The 14,227-nt window shown below is 43.3% G+C and overlaps 1 protein-coding gene across 2 annotated transcripts in view; it reads left to right on the top strand.

Annotated features, from left to right (window-relative positions):
- LOC111978290 (spectrin beta chain, non-erythrocytic 1) overlaps window positions 1-13,261 on the top strand; it is a 125,490-nt gene extending 112,229 nt beyond the window's left edge. For both annotated transcript variants that reach the window (XM_024008268.2, XM_024008267.2), the window contains 15 exons: window positions 221-310; window positions 499-783; window positions 1,922-2,052; window positions 2,483-2,687; window positions 2,785-3,159; window positions 3,333-3,577; window positions 4,716-4,854; window positions 5,050-5,134; window positions 5,293-5,489; window positions 6,140-6,240; window positions 6,544-6,598; window positions 10,725-10,927; window positions 12,059-12,232; window positions 12,351-12,393; window positions 12,581-13,261. In XM_024008268.2, coding sequence (XP_023864036.1) covers window positions 221-310; window positions 499-783; window positions 1,922-2,052; window positions 2,483-2,687; window positions 2,785-3,159; window positions 3,333-3,577; window positions 4,716-4,854; window positions 5,050-5,134; window positions 5,293-5,489; window positions 6,140-6,240; window positions 6,544-6,598; window positions 10,725-10,927; window positions 12,059-12,232; window positions 12,351-12,393; window positions 12,581-12,784 — 2,532 coding nt within the window. In that variant the 3' untranslated portion in view covers window positions 12,785-13,261. The remainder of the gene's footprint in view (window positions 1-220; window positions 311-498; window positions 784-1,921; window positions 2,053-2,482; window positions 2,688-2,784; window positions 3,160-3,332; window positions 3,578-4,715; window positions 4,855-5,049; window positions 5,135-5,292; window positions 5,490-6,139; window positions 6,241-6,543; window positions 6,599-10,724; window positions 10,928-12,058; window positions 12,233-12,350; window positions 12,394-12,580) is intronic.
- Window positions 13,262-14,227: the final 966 nt, after the last annotated feature.

The raw sequence follows: 14,227 nt of genomic DNA, 5'->3' as shown, positions 1-14,227 counted from the left end.
TTTTGAAATGAATGGTTTGGGTCTCTGAATGGAACTGATGTGTCTCATCTGTGTATGTCATCAACTGCATTTAAAATGCTTAGAAAAGAACGCTTTGCACAAATCATGCTTTTCAAGTGGTTAGTTGTTGTTAAGTTTAATTTCTGTCATTGCATTTGCTACATCAATGCATCAGTCTTCACGAAAAGTATTCCTACCTATTTCTGTGTTTTCCTCTTAGCTCTGGGTTGAAGAGAGAATGCCACTGGCAACATCTACAGACCACGGAAACAACCTGCAAACAGTCCAGTTACTCATCAAGAAGAACCAGGTAAGAAACAAACTCCCATCAGTTTGAACCTTGAACAGTATTTCCATCCATAGAATATTAGCTCCTCGCATTTACAGTACTACCATTAGAATCCAGTGACAGATCTATTTCTGTACCAGATAACCACTGTACTTTTAAAGCAGCTGATATCATTCTGACCTGTTGCCCTTTGACCTCTCCCCCACCAGACCCTGCAAAAGGAGATCCAGGGCCACCAGCCGCGCTGTGATGACATCTTTGAGCGGAGTCAGCAGGTGCTGAAGGATGACGACAACAGCCCCAGCGGCGAGGGGATCCGCCAGCGGCTGGCCGACCTGCGGCGCCTGTGGGCCCAGATCCTGGAGGAGACGGCCAAACGCCATGGACGCCTGGAGGAGGCCCACAAGGCCCAGCAGTACTACTTTGATGCTGCCGAGGCTGAGGCCTGGATGAGCGAGCAGGAGCTCTACATGATGTCAGAGGAGAAAGCCAAGGTGAGGGGTGCAGTGGGTCAGAAAGCTAAAATTGCTGTTCATAAGCAATCAGAATGGGGTTTGAATGTGAAGTAGGATGGTGATTGGACCTGATAGGATGAGTAGCAAGCCGTTAGAGATACAAAGTGGCTTTTAGTTAGGACTGGTGGGTTGCACTCCAGTATTTTGTTGGGATGGATCATTAGTAGGGGCAAAGTTGAATAGGAAATTGGGTTTGGTTACAGGGCAAGCTGCTTTTTTGTAACAGGGCAAAGCTGCTGGATAGGAGGGCTGGTTGATACTGTACCAGGGGTATTGCTGCACTTGGTAGAGTTAGGTCTATGACCATTGCCCAGTAAGTTGTTGGTTTACCAGGCAGAAGTGGGTCATTGTCACGAGGTGAAATGAGGAAGTCAGTGGAGGGTGACTTGGGCAAACAGGCTGAATCCCAATTCTTCCCCTTTTCCTTGATGCTTTGCCCTCCATTTGCATAAGTGTCCCAAAACTGAAGGAGTGAAAAATATAGAGAGTATAGGAGCTAATTAAGACTTCCGATAGCCTCTTCGACCAAGCCAGCAAGGTTGCAGGCTCCAGAGCTGTCCCAACAAAATACAAAATAGTTGAGAGGCGTGCCTAATTATATGACACATGCGTTTGTTTGTGTCTGATTACAAGACATGACACATAAAACAAACAAAATACCTCCCAAATGAAATGTTCAACTGTTACTGAGGGATTTGTTCATTTGAATTTCATGCTTGTTTTGTTATTTAAAAGTGGAACATGAATTGCATCATTCAAGTCAGGAGTGTGTCCCGAAGTTGATGGGTTTATTGATCCCTTCGCCACTCTCTGGAGTTGTGTTAGCAACACGTGACAATGGAGGGACGTCTGAGCGAGTTGGTAAGGGCGGGGGGATGATTTGAGATTCAGCGAGGGCTGTGTGGTATTGGATGTGAAAGGTGAGTAGGCAGAGAAAAGTCTTCCAGGCCATCATTTCATTTGTCCTTGACTCCTTAACATTTCCCTTCTACAGGACTGGATCTCTGTGAGACTAGTCTATTTCTAGTCAATACTGTGTCCTCTACACTGATTGTATGTGCCTGTTCATACTCACTGTCTGCGTCTGTACCTTGACTCTGTCACTCTCTCTGTGTAGGATGAGCAGAGCTCCGTGGCCATGCTGAAGAAGCACCAGATCCTGGAGCAGGCTGTGGAAGACTATGCTGAGACTGTCCACCAGCTCTCCAAGACCAGCAGGGGCCTGACGGCCGCCGGACACCCAGAAAGGTGAGGGGCCTCAGGGGCTTATCCTCAGGGTTAACAATCCCCTCCAGTGAAAATTGGAAGTTGAATCCATGATCCTATTCACCAATTTCAGACTAAAGAACGTTAAAGGGATAGTTCAGGATTTTGGCAATGAACTCGTGAATGCCATTTTTATGTCTCCGCGTCCAGTATGAAGGAAGTTAGAGGTAGTTTTGCGAGCCAATCCTAACTATCCCTTTAAACCCAGAGTGGTCAGTCAGTACCAGACAACTAACATTAGATCAGTGTAAGGTTAAGCTCCACTCCTGCTGAGTTGAAGTAGGATTTAACCACCCAGAGGTTTAACACTTGACAGTTTAGCATCCCAGAAGAGAGTGATGATAGGATAATGTAGTTCCTATATCCTAACCCCCTCCCTCTCTGCCTCCTCCTCCCTCCTCCTGCTGTGTAGTGAACGGATCGGCATGCGTCAGTCCCAGGTGGATAAGCTGTACGCGGGGCTCAAGGACCTGTCGGAGGAGAGGAGGGGGAAGCTGGACGAGAGGTTCCGTCTTTTTCAGCTCAACAGGGAGGTGGATGACCTGGAGCAGTGGATCGCTGAAAGGGAGGTGGTGGCTGGGTCACATGAGCTGGGACAGGACTATGAACATGTCACGGTATGTAGTGCCACCCTGCCACCCATGTTCCTTTGTTGCCAGAGTATCTTGCGGAATATGTCCATTCAGACGTTGCTGTGATAATCTCCCTCTACAGATGCTTCAGGAGCGTTTCCGTGAGTTTGCTCGCGACACGGGCAACATCGGTCAGGAGCGTGTGGACACTGTCAACCAGCTGGCGGACGAGCTCATCAACTCGGGCCACGCCGACGCGGCTACCATCGCCGAGTGGAAGGACGGGCTGAATGAGGCGTGGGCCGACCTGCTGGAGCTGATTGACACACGCACGCAGATCCTGGCGGCGTCCTTCGAGCTGCATAAGTTCTACCACGACGCCAAGGAGATCCTCAACCGCATCCTGGACAAACACAAGAAGCTGCCTGAGGAGCTGGGCCGAGACCAGAACACAGTGGAGACCCTGCAAAGGATGCACACCACCTTTGAACACGACATCCAAGCCCTGGGGACACAGGTATGACAATGACACCAGAGAGACGTAGCCAGAAAGCCCAAATGCCTAAAACAGATTTTAGACTACAGCCTTAACAAAATGTGCAGCTATAAGGTGAATCTCTCACAGATCATAGACAAGACTTCTCAACATTTAGTATCTGCCTACCCATATTTCTCCCTTTTCCTCCCCAGGTGAGGATGTTGCAGGAGGATGCTGTGCGCCTGCAGTCTGCCTATGCCGGAGACAAGGCTGATGACATCCAAAAGAGAGAGGGTGAGGTTTTGGAGGCCTGGAGAACACTGCTGGAGGCCTGTGACGGCCGCAGGGTCAGACTGCTCGACACCGGCGACAAGTTCCGTTTCTTCAGCATGGTCCGAGACCTCATGCTCTGGATGGAGGACGTCATCCGCCTAATCGAGGCTCAGGAGAAGCCCAGGTACCGTGAACCTGATGGGAAGCGGTTTTGCCTCAGGCTGGTTCTTTTAATAGTTTGGCATTATTGCAGTACACATTTTTTTTCTCCTACCGACTCCCCAACAAAAGCCAGAAAAGAAGGTGTGAGTAATCTCTGTAGTTTTCTGTAAGCAGCTTTTGGTCTGCAGCTTACGCCGTAATCACACTTTCTCAGGTCTGGATTTATGTTTCTAATCCTCAATGTTCCGATTGTTGTTATTTACGAAGTTATCCTCACTAGCTCACCCGAAACAACCCTCTGTATGAATGCTGTAGCTCTGGCACTGTAGTGTAGCTCAGGTTTTCAACTGAAGGCTCAGCTGAATGTATTGCCACCCACGGATGGTCCTTTTTATAACCACTGAAGATGCAGCTGCAGAAAATGGTGAATACTCAATGTATCAATACTCAATGAATGTCCCAGGATGTCTTCTCTCAGGGAGACAACAGCACACCAAGCCCTTATCTGGCTCTGGTTTCAGCTGTAATTGTGATAATCACCAGGGTCGACAAGGCCTTCATTATCTGCGCCTCTCAGCTGAATCTCAGCCAGCAGCTTACCATGGAGACGGATGAAGAGGGAGAGAGGAAGAGAGAGGGGGAGAGAGATAGGAGGAGACAGAAATAGAAAAGATAAGAGAAAGACAGACAGACATAGGGGGCTAATGATGATGTAAGGGGAAGTGGAAAAAAGATACTGGAGGAAAAGAAAGGGGGGAAGAAAGATGGATGGCTAATGGGGTAAAGGAGGAAAAAAGCGGGTGGGCGAGGGGAATTGAGAGAGAGACTTGGTTTGTGTCAGCAATTGCATTGCTCTGTTTCCACTGTCTGAGAGAACGACACCCTATCCTGACTAGTGTTTAGTTTGATAACAGCATGGTCCCAGGTACCCACCCTGTAACATCATTATGTTGAAGGCTGTAGTCCACTGAAATACGCTGGGTGTCAGCATCCTGTCTGGACTGTATGTACATGTGGTTTTAGAAAACATATGCTAGCATCGTAAGTAGCAACGTAAGCAGCATTTCTTGGGTAATTTAAACGCCAGGTAACCTAACCAAAGGACATTAGGACCTTGGTGTGTTCAGTGTGTGTAACTGGGTTATTGTTGTGTCTTGAAGGGACGTGTCATCTGTGGAGCTCCTGATGAACAACCACCAGGGCATCAAGGCTGAGATCGACGCCCGTAACGACAGCTTTACCAACTGCATCGAGCTGGGCAAGTCCCTGTTGGCACGGAAACACTACGCATTAGAGGAGGTGAGGGGCCAACAATTTCATAACACCCTCACAGATTCGTACCTCCTTCTCTACTCCGCTCTCTGTTTCTTTCTTCACCCCCGTTCTCCTTCTTTCAGTCTCCGGATGGAAATGTGGCTCCCTCTGGTTTTGTGTTGCGTCATTAAATATATGGTGTTTTTAGACTCGTTTAACTTAATTTCCTTCCATTTTCAGATCAAAGAGAAGTTACTACAGTTGACGGACAAGAGGAAAGACATGATTGACAAGTGGGAGGACAGATGGGAGTGGCTTAGATTGGGTAATTCTATCAAATCGTTTTCAGTCTGTTGCACAGAATTAGCTAAGAGTAGTGCCTTGGGGCTCACCGAGCATTATCCCACAGTCCCTTGGTATTTCCAGAGGTATCACCGTTACTTTTTACTGCCGTGGTGTGTGACTAGCTGTGTTTCTGCCCAGTTCTGGAGGTGCACCAGTTTGGAAGGGACGCGGGTGTGGCCGAGTCGTGGCTGCTGGGACAGGAGCCGTACCTGTCCAGCAGGGAGATGGGTCAGAATGTGGATGAAGTGGAGAAACTCATCAAGAGACACGAGGCCTTTGAGAAGTCAGCTGCCACCTGGGAAGAGCGGTTCTCTGCGCTGGAACGGCTGACTACGGTGAGAGGACGGGGGGTGTTCACAACTCACTGGGCTGTCAGTTAAACCATTCATCCAATAACTCTATCAATTTTGTTTTTAATTAGATTAGACATCCATCTGCAATGCTCTCATCCCATTTGTCTGTCAGTCAAATTGTGACGTAAAGGTCCAATGCAATGAAGTACCTTGCTGTGATTGTTTTCAATTCAAATTGTAAAAAACTAACAAAAATAGCTTCTTAGCAAAATGCAATTTCTCAAGCAAGACTTTTGCTAGGAGTCTAGGGAGTGTTCTGAGAGAGGAGTCGAATGAGAAGGATGTGTAACCTGAACTAGCTGTTTGTCAGAGAGGAGGGCAAACTCTCTTTGTTATTGGTCTATGAATGTATACTGCTGCCTGGTGATGTCACCAGGCAATTCAAAACATCCACCCAGCCAAACAAGCTGAAATTTCAGGCGACCTTTTCAAACAGCTCTTACACTAAAAGGGAATTATCATCATTTTCACAATTTCACAGTATAATTCCAACCTCATAGTGCGGAAATATATATAAAACACAGAAAAATCATGTTTTTGACTGCACCTTTAATGAAATTACTTAAATGTTTACATTTCAATTGGACAAATTCTGTTTGTCATTAATGATGTGTGTCTGTTCGTTGATGCAGATGGAGTTACTGGAAGTGAGAAGACAGCAAGAGGAGGAGGAGAGGAGGAGAAATCCCCCACCTGCAGAGTCCCAGACGGACACTGCATCGCCACAGCAGAAGTAAGATATGAGCCTGGAGCACCATACTGAAATAATGTTTGGTCTGTTTGTGTGTCTGCTCTGTGTCTGTGTTTAGACTGAGCAGGCATGCTGTATTCTGGTATTATGACTATCCCAGTGTGTTTATTAAGACTTAAGTACAGTGTTTGAGGCTGACAGTTTTCTGTGTATGTTTATAGATACTGCAGTACAGCGTTGGAGACTGACTGTTGTCTCTATACTGTATGTTATGACTGTCCCAGGGTGTTTATCCTGCACTATGTTTGAGACTTACTGTTGTGTCTCTGTTTGTTGTCCCTACAGGGAGGGTGAGCAGGTGTCTCTGAATGGACTGCCATCGGACCAGGACTCCCCTCGGGTTAGTTACCGCTCCCCAGCCTACCAAAAGTACACCAGCTTTCAAACCCGCAGGACTGGGATTGGGCGAGAAAGGCGGGCGGGCTGGACCGTGACCCCCCAATGCCTCCCTTGCCCTTTGAACCCCCTGCCCCCACCACAGGGAGAGGACTGTACACCCCTCCACCCCTGACCCCCACCCCCCCACCCCACCAATGGTTCTGACAGTTAGTTAGTCACACTTATTCCTCATTTACCATTTAGCTGTATCCTAATTCCATTACAGGAGACTATACTAATTCTATCTTGATTATTCCTTTTTATTTTTTATTTGCATAATGCATTTTAATGGAAATTAGCTTTGCTGATTGCAGTTTCATTTATGGTCGTTTTTATTCACCTTGTCTTATTTTATCACATGGATGTTGCAGGACTGAACATAGATGAACAGTAGCAGGGTACTAGATAAAAAATAATTGGTTCAATCGTATAGTTATTTATGCTTTCATCTTTTTACCTTCATATTCCTTCAAACCGACTGGTACCTTTATTGATACTGATCGAACACTCCACTGAGGACGGCTGATAAATGCTAGCTGCAGCTCACAGGAGGCTGGTGGCACCTTAATTTGGGAGAACGGGATCATGGTAATGACTGGAGCGGAATCAGTGGAATGATATCAAATACATCAAACATATGGTTTCCAGGTGTTTGATACCATTCCATGTGCTCCGTTCTGGCTGTTATTATGAGCCGTCCTCCCCTCAGCAGCCTCCACTGCTGCAGCTAAATACTGTAGTATTTACTGATTAGATGTAAGCTAGGCCGAGATCAAATGAGAAAGTAGAAAGAAGATGAAACCGTTTTTGAGTTAGGCAACCCTATTTCAGAAGCAGTACAACATTTCCAAAATGAACATTTTGAGATTTGAGCAAAAGGTCCAAAAAATAAGTAATTTAATTGTATTCACAGTAGATTGACATGATCTATTGACCTATTGACACCAGAGAAAGGCATAATGGGACACAGAAGCACTACAGCACTACGTAGTCTAGAATGAGAATGAGCACAGCATGAGTGTGTGTGGGTGTGTATATAAGTGTGTGTCAAAGGGAACAAAGAAGAACACGCCCTCCTTGCCCCCCCCCACTCGTATCTTTTCTTTATATAACTTTTTTTCCCCTCTACTGTCAGGTTTTAGTCTTTATTCCCTATTTTTCCTTTCCCCTCTTTCTCTCTCCCTTCTCTCTTCTATCCCTGTTTTTTCTTCTCTTCCGCCTCTCAGCCCGACACTCCTCTCCTCCTATCTCCATCCCTGATGATATTACTCTTTGTGTACGTTATTATTTACAAACTTACCATGTGGAACCTGAATAACTGACAGACAAAATACATGGCTTAATCGTTGCCTCAGTAATGCAGTTAAATCGTCTTTAGTCTCAGGTTTCAAGTTGCCCCAGATCAAATCAACCAGGTCTCTTGCAAACTAGATTTTATCTCAATTACTTGCCTGAATAAATAAAGGTTAAATAAAATTCAAGAGAATAGGAAATCAAAAGTATTAAGTAGCTATCTGCCCCAGATATCCATCCATTTACATGACCTGAACATCCATACCACACATGTTATACCACTGTCAGACAGTACCATCTCAAATACCATTTCACTATGCTTCACTGTCGTAATTCTGTTTGTAGGGTTGTTCCAGTCATGGCGTGTGCGTGTGTGTGTGTAGAGGGGTGTAAGCACATTCCAATTTATTCCGGTCATTGGGTCTCAGTAGTTCTATGGTACCTACCTTCTTGTTCTCATATCATTCTTCATGTTAGCTCTGTGCATCAGATCCTCATTTTATTCCTGGTTATGTTGCACGTTGAGTCATTTCAGCATCCCCAACCCACTAACGCACATTCCCCAATAAAACATTGTTAGTCAATCACTCCCCATGTATGTCCAGTTTTTGTTGTCCTTGTGCCGTCTACAAAATAACACTGTTTTTGTCCTCATGTCTTATGTTGGTTATATTGTTTTGCATGTCATTAACATGTTGGTAATCACCTTTCACTTTCAGTGCCCACTGTTTTTGTGTTTTTCTCTGTGTATTTTCTATGTTTTCATCCTGGGGTGGTTTAATACACATTGATGTACAATACTTTTTCAAAGATTTTTCGGTAACACTTTTCTTGACACCCAGCGTCATAACACGCAGTCATAATCACTTGTCATAAGTGTTATGACCATATTATGACAGGTTATGACAAGTTATGTCAGCTGTGGTTATGGTTATGACCATGTCATAACATGTTATGACACTGGGTGTCAAGTAAAGTGTAATTGATTTTTCATACTATTTTTTTTATTTAATTGTCTTGTAGATATAATTTATCCAGTAGACTTCTGACAATAAATCTCCAGTATTTTGCTTTGGTGTAAAAAGGCACCCATCCAAACTGAGAGAGCAATGTTTGAGCAATTCTAAGTTTAGTGTTTGTAGTTCTGCATAACGGTAATTTCTAAGGTAACTACAGTTACTGCTATCAAAGTGATCCTCCTTCAGGGTAATCAAACTTTCAGATGATCAGACTTCTTTACGTATTTATGTGGAGGTAACTGGATTCATATTATAAGCTTGGAGAGTATATTTGAGATAAAATGAGGGTGCAGATGTGACCATTGATAATATGATTACCTATATGAGTGTTAGCCCAAGCGAAAACTATTTTAGCTTTTACCCTGAACATTTAACAAAGAGGTGGTGAGAAATATCAGTCCCATGTTACACCAATCGAACAGTGCAAAACCTGGCAGCGATGCAGTCCTTCGTGTCCAGTATTGGTGGTCCAACCAATGGCAGGATCTCTGTATAAGCATCCAGGATTTGTCCATCGTCTGGCAAGCTCTCAGTTAAAGTGTCCACGATTGGTCCAGCCTTGAAGAGCTCAGTAATGGGTAATAAGTGACAAATTGGAGTGGGTGTGTTGTGATAAAATCTTTTAACTGGCCAATTTTGCATTCCCCTTCACTTTACAATAATGATACCGTAAAATGAATAATGAGTTCAAGCAATTGTGTTAATTGTTTGGGATTTTATTTTGGACTTTATCTCCCTTTTGCTGGCTTTCTCTTTCTCTCCAACAATATTTTGTGTGGGTGTGGCAATGTGGTGTGCATGTCTTAACCCCTGATCTGTGCATGTCTTTGAAATTTTCTCTCTCGCTGTCTCGGCTGGACTCCGGTCCCATTTTAACCAATCCCATAAACCAAAGCTCTTTTAAATCTGTAGGGTCCCAGCTTTTCTCAGAATCTATATAAATTGATTTTTACTGCATCTGCAAAGTCTCCGCCTAACCATGCTTAGATGGGTCGGAATCTGAGTTAGTCAAACAGTGAGTTATTGTAAGTGAGAGTGAATCCAACTGTGAGTCATTTTAGAGGCTGTTCGTCTCAAGATTCGGATTGAGTCAGAGAGGTTCATGATGAATCAGTCGGATTGAGTCGTTTGATCAGAGTCAAGTTAGTGTAGAAGTCACAAAAATTAACTGTCCCAAGTAGATGGCACTCGATGTTGGAGAAATGGAGTGAGAGGGTTAGAGATAGGAGTGAGAAAGAGACTGAGATGGAGTTAAACACTTGATAAGTTTCACTCCAGGCACTGAACCATAAGACCTGAGACACTGTGGGTGACACAGAGATTGAGACATAATGTAAGAATAGTACAAACACTCACTTCTGGGGTTCAGTGTGTGCCGTTCATCTTATGATGAAGCTGGGCTATAATTGTGAAATTGAGGCACATTTAAAAAATTGAGGCTGGTGTAATGGCATTGTTTTGATTTATACAAATACCTACCCAGAGGCTCTTTTACTCATCAAATGGAAATGAGGAAACATATTGGGATGAAAATATGTATTTAGGTATCATTTACAATAGAGTAGGCCTAGTCGTATAGAATATCCCTTTCTACTTAACTTTACTTGTCTTAAAGCCATTGTGATATAATATAGCAATCAAAGGGAAAGTACTGAATGTTTCTACACAGCCTCTGATCCTGCTATGCATGAAGCCAACTCTCTGATTTCCAGCGCCACTGTGTGTTTTGTCTACCAAGCCCCAGCTTTCTCTAATACCAGTTTCTGTCTACCTCAGGACAATGGGGAGGGAAGTGACATTGTAAATGGGGTGGCGGAGCCCAGCCCAGGCGGGTCGCCCAGTGCAGTACGCAAGGGCAAGCCCAGCCAGGCTGCCACGCTCCCGGCCAAGTCCCTGGACTCAACCCCAGCCAACCAGATGGAAGGCCTCCTGCACCGCAAACATGAGTGGGAGGGTCACAACAAGAAGGCATCCAGCAGGTACACACACACAATTCACATTCACTCCCCTTAGCATTTATTTGGACAGCGAAGCTAAATCTTTTAATTTGGCTCTATACTCCAGCATTTTGGATTTGAGAGGCGACAATACAGAATGCCACCTTTTATTTGAGGGTATTTTCATATCTGTTTCACGGTTTAGAAATGAAAGCACTTTATGTATCTAGTCCCCCCATTTGAAGGTGATACATAGCAAATTCACTTATAGTGTATTAAATGTAGTCAAAAGTTTAGTATTGCGTCCCATATTCCTAGCACGCATTGACAACATTGAGCTTGTGACTCCACAAACTTGTTGGATGCATTTGCAGTTTGTTTTGGTTGTGTTTCGGATGTTTTGCCCAATATAAATCAATTGAAAATAATGTAATGTGTAATTTTGGAGTCGCTTATTGTAAATAAGAATAGAATATGTTTCTGAGCACTTCTACATTAATGTGGATGCTACCATGGGGGCATGATCTTAGTGCATCTGTAACTTTCTCACTCATCATTATTCACAATTCATTCATGATTATCCATAATCATGGTAGCATCCTCATTAATGTAGAAGTGTTCAGAAACAAATTATTTTCTTATTTACAATAACATTTGCAATACATTATTTACCATTCATTTCTATTGGGCACGACATAATCCGAAACACAACCAAAACAAACTGCAAATGCATCCAACAAATTTGTAGAGTCACAAGCTTGATGTCATTGTATGCTAGGAATATGGGAATAAATACTCAACTTTTGACTAAATTTGATACACTATAAGTGCATTTGTCCAAATACTTATGCACCTTCAAGTGAGGGAACTAGATACAGTACATAAAGTGCTTTCATTTCTAAACAGATATGAAAACACCGTTAAATAAAAGGTGACATTCTGCACTGTCGCCTCATAAAACATTTAATCTCAAATCCAAAACGATGGAGTATAGAGCCAAATTAAAAGTTTTAGCTTCGCTGTCCAAATAAATACGTAGGGGAGTCAACATGTATGCTTACTGGACATATTCATGCAAGTTGGAGCATGCAGCCAAATACTTTCCCCTGACAATAATGCCAACATTTTATTTAGCTGAACAGACTCTGATAACTGTGTTTCCTATGGTTTCAGATCCTGGCACAATGTGTATTGTGTGATCAACAACTGGGAAATGGGCTTCTACAAAGACATTAAAAGTGCCAGCCAGGGCATCCCCTATCACAACGAGATCCCCATCAGCCTGAAGGACGCTGCGTGTGAGATCGCCCTCGATTACAAGAAGAAGAAGCATGTGTTCAAACTGAAGTGAGCACTATTTGCTGTATAGCTCCCTATGTGTCTTGTATTATCAGAAGATGAGATCTTGCATACAGTACAGTAGTTAGCTTGACTTATTACTCAAGTTTTTATTTTCCTTTTACAGAGCTACAGATGGGAATGAGTATCTCTTCCAAGCCAAAGATGACGTAAGCTTGCTTAGCTTTTAATTTGTACATTGTGCATGAATGACTGATTATCTTCCTCCTGTGAATGTTGTGTATCCTTTGCTGTCTTTAGTCCCTGTCTCTTATGAGGATCGCGTGGGTGTCTGAGTGTTGATGTATTGGTGTGATCTGTGTTGTGTGTCCTGATAAATCCTCGTCTGGGCCGCAGGAGGAGATGAACTCGTGGATGCAGGCCATCTCCAGTGCTGCGTCCTCTGATAAGACCGAGATGACCCCCAGCAGCCATAGCACCCCCGCCTCCAGCCGAGCCCAGACCTTGCCCGCCTCTGTTGCCCTGGCAACCGAATCCAGCCCAGGCAAGCGCGAGAAAGACAAAGAAAAACGCTTCAGCCTTTTCAGCAAAAAGAAGTAGATCCTCCTCCCCAGCCCCTTCAATGCCGTTCCTCTTCTCTCTTCTCTCCCCTGCTCCTGTTCCTCTTAAAGCGAGACTCCAGCATGCAAGCTCAGAGCCAAAACTCCACACTCTGTGCCTGACAATCCAACAGCCGGGCTCAGAGGTCAACCACAGTATGCCGTTTTCTTTTTTAAGATAAGGAACAAAAAAAAAGACAAACAATTATGTTAAGGTAGATTTGATGCTTTGGGCAGCTGCCATTGTAAACCATCCAGAAGTCGCCGCTGAAAAACAGGATAGGGTTTCCAGTTAAGATTTCTTTGTATTTTCTCTCTCTTTTCCTGCTTTCATCTCTGCTTTTCACTTGTTGCTTTTGTTGTTTTTTCCCAGTTCTTTTTGTAATCCTATGTAGTTTCTAGGGTCTGTCCTCAGTTTTGTGAGGCTATCTTTGAAAGATGACTTGCATTCTTCTGCGGTTGAAAAGCAAAGTCAGCGGTGCTTTGAACTGTGTGTATAACTTGTGTATAACAAACTATTAAAAAACAGTTTAATTTCACTTACTAATAAACAAGCCCTACAACAATTATAAGCTTCAATATAGTCTAACTTTTTTTTCCGAAAACGTAGTATGACATTCATTTGAATGAAAAGATCATAATACTGTAATATGTAATCCTATACCTACTCGGGCTAAAGAAATGACTAAAACCAGTCAGAATGTTGGATATCCATGAAGAACCACAACACAGATTAAGGTTTATTTCTGTAATTTTTCAAAACATTATTAAACATTGTTTTCCTATGTATTTGAGTTGCATTATAATGTATGTTTAAAATATATTTAGTACAAAGTATAAAAATTAGATGTACAAAACAATAAACACTAAGCATTGTTGTTAAGTAGAAAAGTGGATTCTAAAGCAAATACTGGAATAAGGTCGCTTGCTTGTTGGCTATAGCACCACATATTATTATTTTGCTACATTCTCTAGCTATTTGATAAATAGTGTGCATTTCTCTGTCACTGTAACTATTGTAATGAAATATTTCTTCATATTGCACAATCAACAATGCCACGATGGGAGAAAGCTTGTTTGCCATAGCGACGCCTCTAGGTATGTAGTTTAATATGGACCATTGTCACAGGTAGATGGAACTGCACCCGTAGACTTTTGCCCTCTCTGTTAAATATGTGCAAATCCATTAAATTGCTTTTAAGATGACGTCTGTCTCTTGTGTTTTCAGTACTACAGCTTCACACCAAATCAGCAACATTTCCTCATGTCATTACTGCTTCTATACCATTGAATACATTTTAATGAAATCATGCCTCATTCAGTGCAAGCACTATATTCTCATTCATTACAACAACAACAAAAAACACAACACTATTACCAAGCAATTACAGAGCTATTTCTATGTAACAATGAAATTAATGGCAGAATAAATCATGTGTCCTTT

The sequence above is a fragment of the Salvelinus sp. IW2-2015 genome, linkage group LG18 (genome assembly GCF_002910315.2).
Source record: "Salvelinus sp. IW2-2015 linkage group LG18, ASM291031v2, whole genome shotgun sequence".
Taxonomy (NCBI): Eukaryota; Metazoa; Chordata; class Actinopteri; order Salmoniformes; family Salmonidae; genus Salvelinus; species Salvelinus sp. IW2-2015.
Note: the sequence above shows the minus strand (reverse complement) of the source record. Positions and strands in the feature narration are given on the sequence as shown.